Genomic DNA, 17902 nt, shown 5'->3' with positions numbered 1-17902 from the left:
ACGTAGTCCGCGACAAAATGCCCGTTAATAACGGTCAATTGTTGGCTTTAGTTCTAACACAATTGATGTTGGGTAGAATTGAATTTAATACAACAATTGATGTCTCTCTAGTTTGATACTCAACTCCGAAGTTGCAATTTTCATTGCAAAACTCGGACCACTGTTCATAAATAATAATGAACCCAGTAGTAAGGTGAGGATTCTACAGCCCTTACTCCATTTTCCTCGGGATCTATTCTTGACCTATGAGTCTCTTCTGTTACACAAATTAAACTTTTGCTACAATAATAGATTTTCAAAACTAGCAAAGAATTAGCATGTCGTGGAAAAAATAAGTCAGTGAACTGTTTAATGAGTATAATAACTCGGGGAGGCTTCACTTGATAATCGACAGAAGTTGCAACCTAAATTTGATTGTAGTTCACCCAAGCAAACAAAGATTACCTCCAACGATATGGCAGCAGCAGTAATGGATCTCCCATTATGAAAGGATGCTTTCTCGTATTGAAATCCTGTATAAATCAGACAATATATAACTCCGGGGATTTCCTTTAAACAGGTCTCAATAGCTTGAATATCAAAGCATCAACATTAATGCTCTGATTAAATGGAGTCATGAATGACGGATTGAAAATGGGGGAAAATGTTAAATATGGTGTAATGAAAATGGTAATATGATAGTGGAAAGGGTAGCATGACCATTGCTATAACATCCTTATTTCTCCAGATCCTAGCCAGGTCGTGATATGTAATAGAAGTATCAGCATAAGATGTCATGTCAAATAAGCACCAGATGAACCTAAAGTTAGAAAATACAAGCCAAAAGCTTGTTTGAATAAGCATTCCTAATGCCAATGTACACAGAATGTATATATGACCAGAAAGCACACAATTTAAACAAAATTTAGACCCATGCATCAATTCTACAGGTGATAATACCATCTAAACGCCTATAAAAGTAATCTGGGAACCAACACATGTTGCCAAGAAATGCATGTCCGATTAGTATAACATAGCCAAATGTATGTATATGATGCCACTGTGCATTCATTCACATGAGCAAGGATGCTAATGGCGATGACTTGATGATCAATGGATGCATGTGACAGCAGCAAGATGCATCCTATTATGTGGTAATATTTGTCGGAGCATAAAGAACAGATTACATCCCCTTCAAGCTACTGATAAGTCATTGTTGGTGGAGCTCCATTAGCAGTGGGAACAGCAATAGGAATATTATCTTTCCTCTTTCCAAATGGATTTTTTGAATATCTACTGAGAAGTCAAGAAAAACACCAAAAGAAATTCCCTGCACATAACAGAACCACAACTAAATTTGTACCAAACTGAATTCCAAGGATAAGAACTTTTGAATCCAACTTAAGGGATAATGGATGATAAGAAAAAAAAACAACACTGGAAACATATAAACCCCAAATCATAAGATTTACTATATGATTTTGACATATAAAGCACTAACACATGCAGCTGTATTCATGTTTAGATAGGACTGCAAAACAATTAAACCCATAAAAAGTAGTTGAATTAAAAGAAATCCATGGTTCTAGTATCATTGATGCTCAGTCACATTAAAGTAAAAAAGGAAAAAACAAATTCGTGGTATGATGTTACAAATGCAAACATTTTAGTAAAAATGTCTGCCGTAGTCTCCAGAGCTACAACCGCAGATGCACAGTCAACTTTTGAAAAGTAAACAAGGGGAGAGGATCAGAAAGAAAATATCAGGGTGCTTGACAATATAGAAAAGGATATTGTATCCGCATGCCAACGGAGCCAGAACTTGGGATAACAGCACCCTGCAGGTTATGGTGCACATTGGTAGCACTATTCACGTCCTGCAATAGGTCATGGAAAGTCAAACCAAGGAAAATTCACCAGAAACAAAGCACAAGTATTCACCAATTAACAAGTTAGACAAAATTTTATTGAAAGATCACTGACTTCAAACTCAATGAAGCAAACTGTATGCCTCTCCTGTCTCAAAATCTTCATTTGCTTAAAACCGGGTTGTCTGCAACACAAAGTTGATCAAAATATTGTTCTGAGTCTTTTGAGATAGAAAATGCCATGTAAACTGAACATAAGAACCAGTGGCCAAGGAGTAAATGTACTTACACACTGAAAAGGCCCCTTACTTCTTCCTCGTTTATGTTCTCTCCCAAATTCCCAATAAACAGGGTGTTGCAAGGAGGGTTATCTTTTGTGTTCTATTCAAAATAATAAAGTTAGAGATAGCAACACACTATATCATTTACTATTGTGTATAACCAAATCTAAATTAGAAAGTTACAAAAAAAAAAACAGAAAAAAAATCAGATAACTTGGCAAAGAAAAAAAAAATAAAGCAAGATAAGAACTCAACTAAAAAGCAACTTGGACTTTTTCCAGCCATAAGAATACTCAATATATTATATTATACGTAAAATTAACAAAACCTTTGTTTACTTACACTGATATGAGTAACTAATGTACAGTCATCTAAGAGATTTACAATTGTGATCCATAAAGCACCAGCACTTCAATTTGGTTTTTGGTTCTCGTATTTGTATATGATAGGGTACTTCACCAAGACAACTTGATGAAGTATTCAAACCTATGGAGACTAGTACTTTTATTCGTTACACATATCTGATACCAATACTTTTTGGATACTTCATTAGTATGTGTTGAAGTGTCCACATTTTTTCAATGCATTATTATCAAATAAAGTATCCAAACCTATGAACACTAGTACTTTCTTTGTTTCTTGAATCTGATACCAATACTTTTGGATACTTCAATGGCACGTGTTGGTGAAGTGTTCACATTTTTTAATGCATTATTATCCAATAAAACAAGAAACAAAGTGTAATATAAAAACATAGAAACATTGTCTCTTCATAAACCAAAGATGGAAATTGTTCTATTTATATATTTATTATATATGTAAATAATAGAAAGTAATTTATGATGAGAATGATTTATAATTTTTTTTTATTTTGATAATATCTAAGAAATGTGTTTTTAATTTGGGTTTGCACAATTGCAGTTATATACGTGTGGATGGTGATCATCATAATATGTACACAGAATACCAGTTAGGTCAACATTCAACAACTTATCCAGTAAACTCAAAGCTAATGTCTCCCCACCTATACCCATTTGGAAATAAAATACCAGAACTCTTACATGACTGTTCACTATGTCATGAACACAGTACTATGTGGATAAATTCACCATTTGTTAAATTAATGATGTGAAATAAATTATCCAGAGCAGATATCAGGTCCTTTGTGACCAAAAGAGATTTTCAATGGGCAAGTGTCATATTCATATCATATAGAATGGGTAAACTCGGATTTAAAAACCTTCCTTTTAAAACATGAGCTGAAGATTACAAGACAAGGAGTGATAACTTAATCATTGATGGAAAAATGATGTGAAAATAAATGCATGAACCCATATCCCCTTTTAAAATATGAGCTAAACATTGCAAGACATGGAGTGATCATTGATGGGGAAATCAAGTGAAACTAAATGTGTTAACCCATGTTCCCCGTTTAAAATGAGTTGACCAATGTGGGACGTGGAGTGATGATATAATCATTGACTAGGAACACATTTGCAAAGAATAAATTCACATCAAGTTAGATTTTCATGCAGAAGCTGCTGCTATGGGGAGGGTTGACAGAGAGACTACGCGAACATAAAGATTTCCTGAGGCAGTTCCAAACATACATTAAAGCAATATTCACATTTTCAGCCACTCTCACCTGAACTGGAACATAACTACTAGGTGCTGCTATGGGTGCAGGAGTAGGCATTGGTACAGGTGCAACCGGATAGCCCGCATATGGATCATATGGAGGAGGTGGCGGCGGAGCCATGTATCTGTACCATAGAAAAACCGTCACAAACTAAGAGCAAACACATTGAAATAAATAAAATCAATGCCATTGCAAACTAAAATTATTACATTGAGATAAAAATTCCTTAATTTTCATGGAGTGGGTGTCAAATATATCGGTGGTGCTTACCCATGTGGACCCCAAACAGGTGGCGGGGGAGGATGAAAAGGGGACGGAGATGTATAAGCAGTATGTGTATAATCCCCAGCCGTTCTTAATCGTTTACTTTGGTCAAAAGCACCCGCATCAGCTCCAATTCCTACAAAGAAACAATGAAAAGGGGGCCATTAACACGAAGAATTAGAGTTAGCAAATGCGAAGCAAGCAAAGGTTTCGATTTCAGTTACAGCTATAGATTGAACCTTAAAAGAAGCTCACCCCTTTTCACGAAGAGATTCTTTTTGGCCATCTCAGTGTGGAGAACGGACTTGGTGTCGGGATCGAAGAGCATGTCCTGGAGAATATCTTTGGCCGCCAGTGCTTGGTGCGGAGCCGTGAACAGAGCGAAGCCCATTGGCTTTTCCGCTTTAAAATTCAATTGAGAAGCTTCAAAGCCGGGTAACCATCTCAGCAGATTCTGAAGTTCCCTCTCTTTCACGTCTTCGGGAAGACCGGTTATGAATATCGTTCGAACCTCATCGCCGGCGTGAGGAGGTGCGGCGGCGGCCGCTGGAGGTGGCGGAGGAGGAGCCGCCGCCGCTGGGGGCCATTGCTGATGGTATGGGTGGATGCCGGTGCCAGCCATTGCGTGCGATCAAACCCTAACCCTAACCCTCAACACAACCCCAATCTTCTTTCTCTTCTATACACTCCCCTCCTTGCTCCTCTCTATAAAACAATGTATGTAACAAATTTTCTTTATAGTTTTTTAAATTTAAATAGATTTAAGAACCTCCACAGCTTCTTCATCCACGAAGTAATCATTTATTAGATTTATGTGCACTATATTTAAATTTTAAACTATTAATTAATATTAAGTTTTTATTTCTTAATATGTTAAATATATATTTTTTAAAAATAGCCTCTTCTTGTTAGACACTAATTTAAATCTATCTAGGAATACAGTTTTTTGTTTTACGTGCGTAGCTAATTATTTGAAATATATATTTTTATTTCACAATATTATATAATCTTATTTTAATTTTTGCTATGCAAAAGCAAGGATAATTTTTATTATTGTTTATTTTGATTGTACCTTCTTATTTATTATAGAAAGTAATAATATAAACAAATGCTTCACAAATAATTGGAATTATAAACATGCAATAGATATCCTGCAAGGATTTAAGAGAAACCTAACAATTTCACAGAAAGAACAAAAGGATTAACTTAACACAGCGAAATTAAAAGTTTACTTTCGGAAAACATATATTTAATGTACAATCTTGATCATTTAACTTCAAATATTTATTGAGCTTCCATCGTGATATATGAATTAAATATGAAGTATATTACATCAACCTGTCAAGTCTTGAAGTTGGATCCAATGGAACCATTAAATTACCTATCTATTGAAACATAACAGAAAGTTTCAAATATTGATAGATTTCATTCATTTATCATTCACCATATGAAAATTCTAGAAGTTAATTATGATAAATTTTATATATTTTTGGATATAAAATGATGATAATAAAAATATTTATATTTTTTTCGGTTAAAATTTATAAATTTTTTAGATATTATAAGACCAGGAAAAATTAAATAAATAAATAAATATTTATTTAATAAATATGAGGGAATGAATCTATAAACTAATTAATGTGGAAAATTATAATTCAAGTGGTTAATTATGACACGCTTGGTGCATTTGAGGGGACTTAGGTTTAAGTCTTGTGTATGTCATTAATGTATTTGACTTAGGTTTAATTATGACTTAGGTTTTAATTATTTAATGTATTGTGGGCGCATATATGAACACGTGGCTTGATGTTATGAGTGTATGTGTGCATGATATGTCATGAAACATTTATAGGTTGATGGTTGTGCATATACTTAATAATTGAGTGGATGTGAGTTTGAACCTTGTCTAGCACAAAATAGATTTTTTTTACGCTTGAATTATTTTTGGCTACATTAGTAAGTGATCAAGAAACTCTTGTCATCTCCAAATAATACATCACTTGATCAAAATGATGCAAAGAACAACTAATAAATATAATAATGAAATTTTAATATTTTTTGAACTCCATCTATGTTGGATGGTGATAAAAAAATATTCATGGCAATTACATTAAATTTTTATATTGTAGTAAATAAAAATTATTTATACAATTATAGTGAAAATATTACAGTATGATTGATAATAAGTTATAAAATAAAAAATAATTAGATAAAATATATTGAAATAGTATTCTACATGATGAAAACAAACAACAACAAAAAATATTAAAAAATTTAACAAATGTGTGTCTTATAAACAATTTGAGAAACTATTGAAAAAAATTGCACAAAGAAAAACAAATGTATAATTAAGTGTATGATAAGATAAAAATACTTTAGAAATATAAGAAAACTTTTCAAATATCAACATATATACTCAATGGTTGAGAAATAACAAAAACTGTTTTAAAGAAATAAAAGAGTTTTTCAAATGAAACAAAAATAAATAATAAATAAAGAATTTGGTTTTCTATTATTACATAATGAATGAAAGGTTTATGCTATTAAACACTTAAATTGCGAGTATTAAACATTCTCATGTGAAAGAAAAATATACAATAAATAAAAATATTAAAAAATAATAGAAATATTCAAACGTGACACCTAAAGAAATTTTGATTGATATATATCATTCTAACATAATTACATAAAAGTTATTATAAGATGAAAAATACATTAGAAATGCGAATAAGTTTCGTGACAAACTAAATAATTAAATATATATATATATATATATATATAAATTTCATTGACACATAAAATATACAGATAAAAAATTAATATCAACTTAACAAAAATAACCAAATAAATTATTTTCACTAATTGAAAAACTAAATTAAATTAATAAATAATAAAATTACAAAAATAAACCATACTAAAATAAATTAGAATCAATAACTATACTATTTACATCTACATCAAACTCATAATATTTGTACTCGTGGGTATCCACGGATAAAACCCGTAATGGGTAGGAAATCAATATTAAAAATGAATACCCACTACCTGTGGATACGTGTATTTTTGATACCCGCATGTTAACGGGGCAAGTACGGATATCATAGCATCTGTACCTGTGGATACTCGTACCCACTAAACTTTAATTCACAAAAATACCCTTATATATATATATATATATATATATTAGTAAAAAATATTTTGTCCTAATTTCTTATAAACTGCACATCTTGTCTTCTGTCTTCTTTGAAATTGGGCATATACATCAAACCCTAAATAGACAATGACGTTTATGATATGCTTGTTGTCAAATGATGGAATTAATATAAGAATACTTGACATGTGATAGTTGAGGTTTATTATTTGATTATTTTTCAGGAATCAATCGGAGAAAGTGGACTTGTTGATCAAAACATTAATTAAAGATTTTTCATTCTGTTGAACGTCGTTTTATATTTATTTTTATAATTATTTGAACTTGTATGGACTTGAGTTAGTTTGGAATTTATTTAAAATTTATGACACTGATGTATTTTATTTTATTTTATTTGAATTTATGATTAAATATTTATTTTTTAAATAATTTTGTAAATACTCGTGGGTACCCGTGGATATCCACGGATATGAAAAAAATATACGGGTTTGATTTAAAAAGTAAACAACTTTTTTTAACACTGCTATTAAATATACTGCTATTAGACTCACACTTAAATTCTTAACATTTTTTTTTCGTTTGCATAAAAAAAATATCCAAACACACCAACTTAAACAAAAGACAAATTTAGTAAACTAACAGTTGTATGCAGAAATACTCACATAAACCAATATCAATGCAGAAATACACATAAACAATTTTATAATTCATTGAAATTTTAAAATAAAGTGAATTGATGCAGGCTTTTCTTTGCACTAACCAGTTTTGAACTTTATACCTTTAATGATAGGTGTTATAGCAACTTTATATTGAAGCAAATGGATTTCTCCTATTGCTTGCAACTTGAGCAAGTTCAAGTTGGTACATTACATTATTGGTGAGATTCCCTATGCTATGCCACTTGTTGAAACAATGATACTGCAATAGCAAAACCCAGAAAAAGAAAAAAAAAAAGCAAAACTCAGAGGTCCACACACTACTCACTAGCTGAAAACAACTAATTTTATTCTCAAAATCACCCAATGCAAATTCCAAAACAGAATATATCACATCCATGATTAGTCCACCAATATGTAAAAACAGATCTAGATGAAGTGCAAGTGCACTCAAAGACCAGAAAACTAGAAGAAAAACAAAACATTTGTTTTTAAGCAGGAGTAGCTATTTTACTTTTGATCAAAATCCATACATACTCATTATTTATGTATATACCATGATTAGTAACTACTACAGCTTGAGGAAAACAAACTCTTCAATGGCAGGCACAGCTCCAATGTTGTCAAGAGCCTGCTTGTTTGGTTCTTCATCGACACCAATAGCCATGATGGCCTTCTTCCTACGAGATGTTCTTCCCACACTCATAAAGCTAACATTCACGTTCTGCTCACCAAGAATGTTTCCGACACGACCAATCATGCCGGGCTGATCCACCTGTCGGCACAGGATTAGATTCCCCTGCAAGCTCACATCCACATCGAAGGACCCCACACATGTGAGGTGAGGTTCACCGAACTTCACTTTTCCATCGATGCTGATATGACCACCCTCTGCTATAGCACTTGCAAATTTGGAGTCCACGCTCGAGATCTGTACCTGGATGGAATCAACAGGAAGCTCAGGAGATGAATCAACAACCACTCTTTCCTCGCTTATGCGAAGCCCTCTCTGCTTTGCTATGAAATCTGCATTCACAAGGTTCACAATGGTGTTTGATATTGGCTCAATGATGCCCTTTGTAACCATGGCTCGCAGAAGTCTAGTGTCCAAGTCATCTGGGCCTCTCGCTGATCGATAAACCACCTTCACAGATTTTATCCCACTTCCTCCACACACCAACTGCACAGCAAGTCTCCCCAGCTTCTCAGCTAGCACCACATATGGGGCCAATTCTGACAGCACCTGAACATCACAACAACCAACCATGATGTTTTTTTTATTGATTGCAGTTGCAGTGTAGGAAAGGAACAGCAAGAAGGTCACATTCAGAATGCTTACCTCAGGAGCAACCATTGGAGCATTGACAGCAGTTGCTGAGAGTTCCCCTTTCAATGCTCCTAACACAGCCTCTGCTATTTCAATAGCAACACCCTCCTGGTGAAGTATAAATGGTCAGGATATGATGCATATATGCTACACAACAGAGCTAAATGAAATTGGATCACTACTGGATATTTTGTGTTGTTCGATGAACATTGATTTTGATGTTTTAAAATATATTAAAATGAATTTTAATATACCAACATCAAAATGCTGCCCAGGACAACACCAAGAAACCAATAGAGAATCTCAACTCGTGTGGAATTTATTGAATAATAGAAAGCAATACTGTGAAGGAAGAACAAACCTGTGCCTCTTTGGTGCTAGCTCCAAGATGAGGGGTAACAGTGACATTCTCGTGCTGCACTAACTTACTGTCTTTGGATGGAGGTTCTTCGGTGAAGACATCAAGAGCTGCCTGCTCCACATGCAATTTTGACAAAGTTTGTAACTTTAGGCACCATTATGTGATAATCATGTGCAACATTGGAGAGTGACATTGAAAATTGAAAAGGGAAAAACTTGTATGCATGATAATCCTTTAGAATAATAAAGTTACTAGGTGTTATTTGTCTTTATCTCTAATCAGAATTACAGTTTCTTACCAGAAATATGCATAATCTCTTTTATGCAAATTACCAAGGTAAGTTTTCAATTTTGATGGTTGACCTGTATCTATCCTTTACTGTTGAATAAGGAAAGAAAAAAGAAAAAAGGGAAAAGAAAAGAGGTTGACCTGTGCAACGATTCCATTGTCAAGGGCTCTTACTAATGCATCTTCATCAATAACTCCTCCTCTGGCAACGTTGACGATGCGAACTCCCTTCTTCATCTTGGCAAAAGTGTCGTCATTGAAGATCTTGTTGGTGGTTGAAGTGAGTGGCATGTGGAGGGAGATGAAATCTGCAGTGGCGATAGCCTGAGCAAAGGACACAAGCTCCACGCCAATAGCACGGGCTCTATCAGCCGGAGCATAAGGGTCATGAGCAATCACGTGCATGCCCAACCCTTTTGCACGCCTCGCCACTTCAGATCCAACTTTTCCAAAACCCATCACTGCTAATGTCTTTCCAACCATCGAAACTCCCACATACTTGCTTCTCTGCCATTTTCCTGCAAAATTCTCCACAAAATCACTCTCAATGCCTATCCCATAGCTTCTAATTTTCCTACCCTTAAATCAAAAACCACATCCAACATAACATAAAACATGTTTTTCTCCGTAAACAGATATAAAGTACTCAGGCATTTATGTATATAAGCAGATACAACGTCTCACGTCATTTCATGTCTCAACCAACACGTCACTAATGATTTACCACTTCAAAAGTTGAAACATCCATGTCTGTTTATGCTCATTAGTCCAACAAATTTTACTTCCATCGTTAAATTCAACAAATCAACAGAATTTTCATTCATATCAAACTTAACCTCAAAACTAGTTGGTCTTCACTTTACACATACATAAAACTTACTTAAATTACATCTTTTTGATAATACAGAATTAATCAATCTACTCATTAAATTTTGTACCATACACTGAATTTAATATTTTTAAATATTACATAAAATTGTAAGAAATTTTGTATACATAAATTGAACTAAATCGATTAAATTTAAATTTCATAAAAAATTATTGAAAATGTAATCATTAACTGTTAAATATGGTATAAACAGATACCAGCCGTATGTATAAAATCTCCAGAACACTGAATCATGTGAAAACTAGATATATGGTTATGAATTATGGTGCGATATATAACATATAGATCCGATTACAGCTTCACTTACAAACACTATTTTTATGGTGTAGCTAATGAATATATGAAGACTAAACATGTGTATATCAGTGATCTGATAAGGTTTATATGAGATGAGATTATCGAACAGAGGCATCAAGAAGAGATTATGATGTGAAAAATGAGATCTCGAAACAAAGGTTGATGATGGAAGAGGAAAGAAGAAAGAGAAGGAAAATACCAGCTTTGGTGGAGGCGTCAGCCTGGGCAATGTTGCGGGCCATGGCGGCGAGAAGAGCGATCCCGTGCTCGGCGGCGGCGATAGTGTTGGCGGTGGGCGCGTTCACGACGAGGCAGCCAAACTCAGTGGCTGCTTGCAGATCCACGTTGTCAATGCCCACACCGGCTCTTCCCACCACCTTCAACCTCCCTTTTCCAGCCTCAAACACTTCCCTCGTCACCTTGGTTCCGCTCCTCACAATCAAAGCGTCGCAGCACGAGATCTTGGTGCAGAGCTCCTCCTGCGAGAGCTCGTACGCGCATTCCACGTGCCCCACACTGCGTAACACGTTGAGCCCCGCCTCTCCAAGTTTCTCGGAGACCAAGATCGTCGGCTTTTCACCCAAGAACCCGACATCCTCGGAGTTCGAGCTCCCCACCGAGGTTGCTGTCGGGTCAACTGTTTTCAAAGCATTGTTGACCGCCAAAGAGCGTTTGGAGGGGTTAGCATGGGAGAGTTTTCGGTAGATGGGTATGGCGTTGGTGAACGACACGTGAGAAAGTTTTGACTTTGATTCTGAAGAAGATGAAGAAGAAAGGGTGAAGGATGAGGGGAAGATGGGTTTGGTGCAGGCAGAGGACGCCATTGATTCTTCTTCTTCTTCTTCTTCTTCTTTTTCTTTTTTTTTTCTTTTTCTTTTTTCTGCTTTTTTCTTCTGTTTCTTTGATCTCTGTTCCAATCCTACAAAAGCGTTAATGGGTCTTTATAAAATCATGGATCATGGTGAGGGAGAGGCATTCATTTTTTGTTCGCTATATATAACCAAGAAAGAAGGAGGAGTGCGCGCAAATGGGAGATATTTCTTATGCACAGGGTTTGGTGGTGGATTTTTCTCACACTGGATCTTAAAGCAATTAAGTGATTTATTATTTATTTTTCAGAAAAAAAAAATAATTGGGGTAGGTGAGTGAGTGAGAAGAACTCCATCATCACCGATCATAAAGAAAATATGTCTATTTTCATTTCCTCAAATTAAATAGTAAATGAAAAATGATGTCTCAGAACATTTCTTCTATATAAAAATGAAAAGAAAAAGTTATCTTCATAGAGGTTACCATAATAGTAAAAACAAACAAAGAAGAAGTTGGATTGAGTGGGTGAACAGTGGTAGTGGTGGCACAGTCCAAAAAAAGTTTCTCTAAACTAACTGATTAATTTTTCCATTAAAAACTTACCAAATTAACCAAAAAATAAATAAATGTGTCTATGTAGTATAGGTAGATGCATAATGCATAATACATTCAAAGATCAAGTAAGTAAATTCACTCCATTTATTGGCTCTGTCATTGGTTTGAAAAACACACCTTTTCTCTCTCACATTAGTCAACATGATTATCATGTACATTATTCATTTGATGCCTTATCAAGTTTTTTAATTGTAGTGGCTAAACAAATCATTGGTGAAGAGGTTCATTAGTGTGGGCGCAAACAAAATTAGGTCCAGTGATACACGAATCATTTATCTTCATTGCATTTTTTATTACAATGAAAATATTCCTTATAGATATTACAAAAAAAAAATGCTTTGGCAAAAAAATGCTTTAAAAACACTTTTTCTTTTTAAATTATAAAGCTCACGTCTTTCTGTTTCACTGCTGAGTCAAACGTTCACACTCGATTTTTTTCTTCCCCACAGTACTGTTTTTTCCCAACTTGTAAAAGACAATAATCGAGCTTCTCCATCTACCAATAATTTCCCTCCAACACAAATCTAGACCACATGTTATATTCTCTCTCCATATTCGTACATCTACACTGAACAATTAATGACTAGGATTTTGCTAAATATTTGCTACACGGTCATTTAGTTGATGTGGAACCTAATTCCAATAGATCATGTTCTTCGTACAGTTGTTAATGTTTTATTAGCGTTCTCCATTATCGTTTGTCGGTGAGATTTTTACGTTGTTTATAATTTACGTATCTTTTGCAAATTCATTTTTTTCACCTCATTTATAGCAGGTTGAATTTTGTGAAGCAGATATATTATCCACATCACATGAAAGCAACCCCTGATATATAGCTTTCATGAAAATTTAAAATTGGACGCGGAAAAAAAATGGAAGATGTTTATCAGATTTTTTTTTTCTCCTCTTCTTATCTTTTCCATCGTGTATACAGCATGTAGTATATTTATATTACATAACGTAACATTCAGAGATATAAAAAAATGGAAGAAAAAAATTATTGAAAATTACGTAAAATAATCCGAAAGCGAAAGAAAGAGAAAATTGTAGTAAAAGATTGGTGAAGAATGGAGAAACATATATTGGAAAAAACGAAACGAAAGTGATATATATTACTAGAAATATATTATGATTTAAAATTAGAATAACCTATTAAACATTGAAGCGGTATAACGTAGTGAATGAGTGAAAGGTCCCATTTTTAAAATATTTGTAAGAACATAATAAATGACAATAATTGTATACGAAGGTTGTTTTGTCGTGTAACGAAAGGGTAGATTTTTCATTACCCTCACACTACTTTTTGACTATAGTCCAAACAAAGCGTTCTCGCATCGTAGCACCACTAACTGTCCCATTTGTTGTGGTAAAACCACAATTTAATATTTCCTTTTAATCTATAACTTAATCTTATGCTATTCTTATAAAAAACCCTAAAAAGTAAAATTAATTAATTTTTTGAAAGATGAAATGTGAGTTTTAACCTATAGTATGAAATTTATATTTTATTTTCGTTTTTATTGACTGTTAAATATATTTGTCTATGCAATATACTTATATTCACTTTAATATTTTTTTTATAAAAGTAAATTAATAAAAAAATTTGATATGGAAAAGACACATATGGCCTTATTTTCATGTCAAATAATATTAAAGAAGCTTTAAATGAATTTTAAAACAAAAATGTTGTTTTAATAATTTAATATTATTGTTATTATTATTTTGTATCTAATTTTAAAAACCAGATATTATTTATATTCCAACAATGTAAATATTTATACTCTAAATCGAGATAGAATAATATCACAGCTACAAATTTATGCATAGGGACAATATTATAACAAGGTCACATTTTAATCTAGCTTTGACGTCAGTGTAAAGAAAATTTAAATATTTGAAATCATTTATTTAAAATTAGGGAAAAAAATTAACGAGGAAAGGGACATATAGAATACTGCAAAACTAGCAAATGACTTAAATAATAAAGGTTTATTGTAAATTACTTTCTAAACTTAATATAAGAAAAGGTAGAGTATCATAAAAAAAGGAGAATGTTAAAATGAATGTGTGATGTATAATATAAGAAATAACACAAAATAGAGTGATTATATCATGAGAGAGTTTTGTAACACAAGTTGTGAAAAATTATATCAGAAAAAATAAAAAATTAAGATGATTTAGATTTGTAGTTCATATTAAATTCTACGTGGGTTTTGGTATTGTGAAAAGGAAAAGAGGAAAAGCCAAAAAGGAATAGTTGAAGAATATCCTCCAAACAGATCTTAGACTAAATACTATTTCAAGAATTTTGATTGTCCAACAACGTCACGTGGTGGATGTAGTCAATCTCACCACGTGGAATAAAAAGTCTTTGTTGTTTTTTCTTATATAATATTTACATATATAAGTAGCTCAATTTAATTATTTAATGAAATGTAAGTTAATTTAGGCTGAATTTGGTTGAAGAAGAAAAATCATATATTAGAAAAAAAAAATTATCTATTAGCTTTTATTGGAAAAATAAAGATTATAACTCTAACACTCGTTATTCGAAGTCAACGAGATGTGTGAAATTGTAGAGAAACTATATGTAATCATTATAAATTTAAATTGAATATAATTTTTTATCTATAAAAATTTTATACACATAAATAAACTTTTTTTATAGCACTCGCGTTCACGTGGGTAGAGAAATCCATATTCGATTTTTTTTAGTTGGTTATTTTATTTTGATATGAGTTGAAACTTTGGAAAGAAATTGAATAGAGTAAGTGGCAGCGCTAATTGAACGATCACAATCGCAGGCACGATCACGTGGGTAGTGAAATTAAGAATTGAAGAGGAATCAATGTTAAGTAAGAATTAAAAATAAGAAGGATATCCATCAAGATTCTTATTCACATATTTATAGATCCATGTGAGTTGGTTTTGAATTAAGATCGAGATTCTTAAATTCCTTAGTAATAAAACTCAATACAAATAAAAAATTGTTCGCTAACAATATAATATTTTTCGAACGAACTTAATTTAAAATCTGACCTATTTAATAAATAAATTTAATCCAACATAAATTTAGTATAAAATGGGAAGTGTCCAACATACAACAAAAAAAAAACAACATAAACGTATTTGATTTTGCGCAGTTTACATGTTGGAGTGTTTTGAAGTTTGTGGTGGTGGTTGGTGGATGGCGATGCGCAGGGGGTGCAGGAAGAAGTTACCCAACTCTTCTCACCAACCACACCACTTCCTTTCCGCTAAAATAAAAACTCAGGCCCACTTCACAGTGTCGTTATCAAGAGATCATTACAGAGAGGATGCAAAAGAGGAGAAAATTAAAAGTTTGAAGTCTACAAACTTGGATTTTTCAACCGCAAATTAATTAAATATTTGAATACATATATTACACAGAGATTAATTGGACTAATGTTGAAGGGTTTATGAGTCCGAAGTCAAAAGTGGCGGCCATGAGGTTCTGTTGTTATTGAATACGAGCTGAGTTGTGATGGTGATGGTCATGCAAATTCAGAATTTGGTGCTTGCAATTATATATATCCGCATGGAATTACTTTTCAGTTTCGTTGCAATAATATAATTTAAAATAAGGTAAATTAGAAATTTGAATTTTCTACTGATGATTTTTTTTTGTTTCTCTATTGTGTTTTCATAATACATTAATTATCATTAATTTTACCATTTTAAAATATATTAAAAAGATATTTAAAATATCAATACAATATATTTTTAATGGTCAATAAAGAACAACACCAAAAAAATTAATAAAGAATTTGAACTCGTAAATTAGCTTAACAATGTTTACATTCAAGTAATAGACATTAATTTTGATATAAATGTATTATAATTTTAAATGTAATATTATTTTTAATATTTTAATATTTAGTTTTTTTTAATTTATGAATGATGTCAATAATTAATTATTATTTATTATAATATTTTAAATTTTATCATTATTATGTAAAAGTTGTTAACAAATTTATGAAGTCCATACAAAAAGTTTTATTTTATAAACTTTTTATTTTTATTTTTAAATATTTTTTTACTACAATTTTACAGTATTTTGTAATTTCAAGTTTTAAAGTAGAACTTGATTATCATGTATCAAATTTTTCGTTTACGATATGAATCTTAATTTTAAAAAAATAAATAAATGGTTGAGTTAAATTTTCTTGTACCACACAATGCACGTCTTTTTTTTTTTAATAATTGTAAAACAATTTTTTTCTCATAATTAATGAAATATTTTTAAAGAAATGAAAAATTTTGCTTTTATTTCTTATTCTTATAATAATTATAAGCAACTAAATGAGTTAAAAACACATAATTACATAAACATTTTTCTCGATCAAAATTTCTTAATTTCTTAATAGTGTATTATTTGTGAGTAAAAAAATGAAATTAACAAATTGTTAGTCCAAACAATCAAGTGAGTAACTTTATTTAGTACATTACAACTTGCCTTTGCCTTTTGAATAATTAAATTTTATAAACTTCTACTTGTATCAGGTTGTTTTTTCTTTTAATGAAATTAACACATTTATAAAAGTTGTTAATTATAAATTCCAAATACAAGGCATACACAAAATAAGTCTGTTATTACAAAATTAGATAAATTAAAAAAATATTTAGTACCAGAAGAAAGTATTAAAGAAAAAAGGTAATTTGAAAAAACAAATAATCAACTTACATACACCAAATGACAGATTATTGTATATCAATAAAAAAATAATATATTAATAAAAGAAAAAAAGATACAAATTATATTTTTGGATCCATGATTACTTATTCACAAACCCTAAATCCTAAATCAAAATAATTCAAATTATTTTAATTAATCAAAAAGAATAAAGAATATTAACGAAAATTATAACTAAACTACAATAAAATACATTAATATATATATAATAGATAAAAGTATATTTAACCTAAAAATACATTAAAAATACATTTTATATTTAACAACTAAAATCATTATCTTATATACAATGATTATAATAATAATAATGGCTTTTTGTATTTTTGGGTCTGTTAGAAGTCAAATTTGTATAAATGTGTTTGTTATTTTTTTTTTCGAAAATGGATCAAGTCGTCAGGGAAGAGGACGACATTGGAGGTGAAGTCGTCCTCCCCTGACCGGTTTCTTTATTTTTTTTTTTAAAGTAATGTCGTACTATACTATAACGTTTTTGCTTTTAAAAAAAGTGAAGTCGTCGTTATGCATAACGACTTCACCTTTCCAATTATTTTTTTTTTTTTATGAATTTTGATTATTTTTTTAATTTAAATTTATTGGAAAAATAAACAGTAAAAAAATTAATAGAATAAAAATTAACTTTAAATTAATATATTTTAAAAAACAAATAACTTATAAATTTAAAAAACATTGAAAACTTATAAATTAAAAAAAAATAACGAAAACTGAAAATTAAGAAAAGATAATCAAAACTGAAAAAAAAAAT

At 31.5% G+C, this 17902-nt stretch overlaps 2 protein-coding genes across 2 annotated transcripts; both read right to left on the bottom strand.

Annotated features, from left to right (window-relative positions):
* Nucleotides 1-805: 805 nt before the first annotated feature.
* LOC114194348 (RNA-binding (RRM/RBD/RNP motifs) family protein) lies at nt 806-4748 on the bottom strand. Its single transcript, XM_028084510.2, has 7 exons — nt 4287-4748; nt 4038-4167; nt 3774-3891; nt 2137-2228; nt 1963-2032; nt 1774-1856; nt 806-1272 (listed from the first exon to the last, which is right to left on the bottom strand). Exons 1-7 carry the CDS (start codon nt 4651-4653, stop codon nt 1179-1181), a joined length of 954 nt encoding a protein of 317 aa, XP_027940311.1. The 5' UTR covers nt 4654-4748; the 3' UTR covers nt 806-1178.
* A 3418-nt stretch (nt 4749-8166) lies between these two features.
* On the bottom strand, nt 8167-12049 carry LOC114194083 (D-3-phosphoglycerate dehydrogenase 2, chloroplastic-like). Its single transcript, XM_028084133.2, has 5 exons — nt 11200-12049; nt 9956-10332; nt 9527-9637; nt 9178-9273; nt 8167-9081 (listed from the first exon to the last, which is right to left on the bottom strand). Exons 1-5 carry the CDS (start codon nt 11822-11824, stop codon nt 8410-8412), a joined length of 1881 nt encoding a protein of 626 aa, XP_027939934.1. The 5' UTR covers nt 11825-12049; the 3' UTR covers nt 8167-8409.
* Between the last annotated feature and the right edge of the window lie 5853 nt (nt 12050-17902).

The sequence above is a fragment of the Vigna unguiculata genome, chromosome 8 (genome assembly GCF_037176805.1).
Source record: "Vigna unguiculata cultivar grain cowpea cultivar isolate G323 ecotype 2 chromosome 8, ASM3717680v1, whole genome shotgun sequence".
NCBI classification, from domain to species: Eukaryota; Viridiplantae; Streptophyta; class Magnoliopsida; order Fabales; family Fabaceae; genus Vigna; species Vigna unguiculata.
This window is presented reverse-complemented; position numbering and strand designations above follow the sequence as displayed.